We start from the raw sequence: 2,226 nt of genomic DNA, 5'->3' as shown, positions 1-2,226 counted from the left end.
GGGATCTCTACTTTCAGGAGCTCCCCTTTTAGGATCTCCACTTTTGGGATCTCCCCTTTTAGGACCTCCATCTTTGGGATCTCCCATTTTAGGATCTCCCCATTTGGGATCTCCTCCTTTAGGATCTCCACCTTTGAGATCTCCCCCTTTGGGATCTCCACTTTCAGGATCTCCAACCTTTGGCATCACCACCTTTGGGATCTCCACCTTTAGGATCTCAACCTTTGACATATCCCCTTTTGGGATCTCCACCTTTAGGATCTGCAACACCTTTGGGATCTCCACCTTTAAGAATCTCCCCCTGTGGGACCGCCACCTTTGGGACCTCCATATTTAGGATCTCCTCCTTTGGGATCTCCACCTTTAAGGATCTTTCTCTTTGGGATCTCCCCCTTTGGGATCTCCACCTCTGGGACCTCCACCACCTTTGGGATCTCCTCCTTTAGGATCTCCACTACCTTTGGGATCTCCCCCTGTGGGACCTCCACATTTAGGATCTCCCCGTTTGGGATCTTTCTCTTTGGGATCTCCACCTGTGGGATCTCCTCCTTTAGGACCTCCCCCACCTCTGGGACCTCCCCCTTTGGGGTCTTCCATATTTAGGATCTCCCCCTTTGGGATCTCCACCTTTGGGATCTCCACATTTGGGATCTGCATATTTAGGATCTCCCGGTTTGGGATCTCCCCCTCCCCCTTTGGGATCTCCACCTCTGGGACCTCCATATTTAGGATCTTCCCCTTTGGGATCTCCCCCTTTGGGATCTCCACCTCTGGGACCTCCATATTTAGGATCTTCCCCTTTGGGATCTCCCCCTTTGGGATCTCCACCTCTGGGACCTCCACATTTGGGATCTCCACCTTTAAGGATCTCCATATTTAGGATCTCCCCGTTTGGGATCTCCCCCTTTAAGATCTCCACCTTTGGGATCTCCTCCTTTGGGATCTCCTCCTTTAGGATCTCCCCCTGTGGGACCTCCATATTTAGGATCTCCCCCTTTGGGATCTTTCTCTTTGGGATCTCCATCTTTGGGACCTCCACCACCTTTGAGACCTCCTCCTTTAGGACCTCCACCTGTGGGACCTCCACCTTTAGGATCTCCTCCTTTTGGATCTCCCCCTGTGGGACCTCCATACTTAGGATCTACCCCTTTGGGATCTTTCTCTTTGGGATCTCCACCTCTGGGACCTCCACATTTGGGATCTCCACCTTTGGGATCTCCCCCTGTGGGACCTCCATATTTAGGATCTCCACCACCTTTGGGATCTCCACATTTGGGGTCTCCCCCTGTGGGATCTCCCCCTGTGGGACCTCCACCTTTAGCACCTCCATATTTAGGATCTCCCTGTTTGGGACCTTTCTCTTTGGGATCTCCATCTTTGGGACCTCCACCACCTTTGAGATCTCCTCCTTTAGGATCTCCACCTGTGGGACCTCCATACTTAGGATCTACCCCTTTGGGATCTTTCTCTTTGGGATCTCCCCCTTTGGGATCTCCCCCTTTAGGATCTCCCCCTTTGGGATCTCCCCCTTTGGGATCTCCCCCTTTGGGATCTCCACCTCTGGGACCTCCACCACCTTTGGGATCTCCTCCTGTAGGATCTCCACTACCTTTGGGATCTCCCCCTGTGGGACCTCCACATTTAGGATCTCCCCGTTTGGGATCTTTCTCTTTGGGATCTCCACCTGTGGGATCTCCTCCTTTAGGACCTCCACCACCTCTGGGACCTCCCCCTTTGGGGTCCCCCCCCTTTGGGATCTCCCCCTTTGGGGTCTCCCCCTTTGGGGTCTCCTCCTCGGCGAGGCCAGGCCCGGGATGATCCCCTCACGGAGGCCAACGGTGCCGCCCCAGGACCCGCTGCCGCCTCTCCCCGGTGAGGAGCGGGGTCACCGAGCTGAGGGAGCCCGGGGTGGGACCGCGGGGCCTGAGCGGGGCCTGGGCCCGAAAAACGTGGCCCCCTCGGGGATTTTGGGGAGAAATTTGCCCTTTTGAGGGGTTTGTGATGAGATTTTCTCATTTCAGAGGAGTTTTCATCGGATTTTAGCAACGGGAAAGGAAAAAATCTGGGGAATTCTGTGAGGCACCAACGGAGCTCAACGTGGAGCAGGGGAAACGGGCGAGGAGAGGGGAAAATCTCCCTTTGTGTGTGAGGCCTTGGAGGGGTTTTTATCAAATACTCTCCTTTCAGAGGGGTTTTTTAATTAAACGTTGGCTTTTCTGAGGAGTT

The 2,226-nt window shown here is 54.1% G+C and overlaps 1 protein-coding gene across 1 annotated transcript; it reads right to left on the bottom strand.

The window, feature by feature from the left end:
• Positions 1–860: 860 nt before the first annotated feature.
• Positions 861–1,822, bottom strand: LOC104538926 (S-antigen protein-like; the record flags this gene model as incomplete). Its single annotated transcript, XM_010182307.1, has 1 exon — positions 861–1,822. A coding segment is annotated over one exon (962 nt), but the record flags the coding sequence as incomplete, so codon positions are not given.
• Positions 1,823–2,226: the final 404 nt, after the last annotated feature.

Source organism: Mesitornis unicolor, unplaced genomic scaffold, assembly GCF_000695765.1.
Source record: "Mesitornis unicolor isolate BGI_N332 unplaced genomic scaffold, ASM69576v1 scaffold9804, whole genome shotgun sequence".
NCBI lineage: Eukaryota > Metazoa > Chordata > Aves > Mesitornithiformes > Mesitornithidae > Mesitornis > Mesitornis unicolor.
Note: the sequence above shows the minus strand (reverse complement) of the source record. Positions and strands in the feature narration are given on the sequence as shown.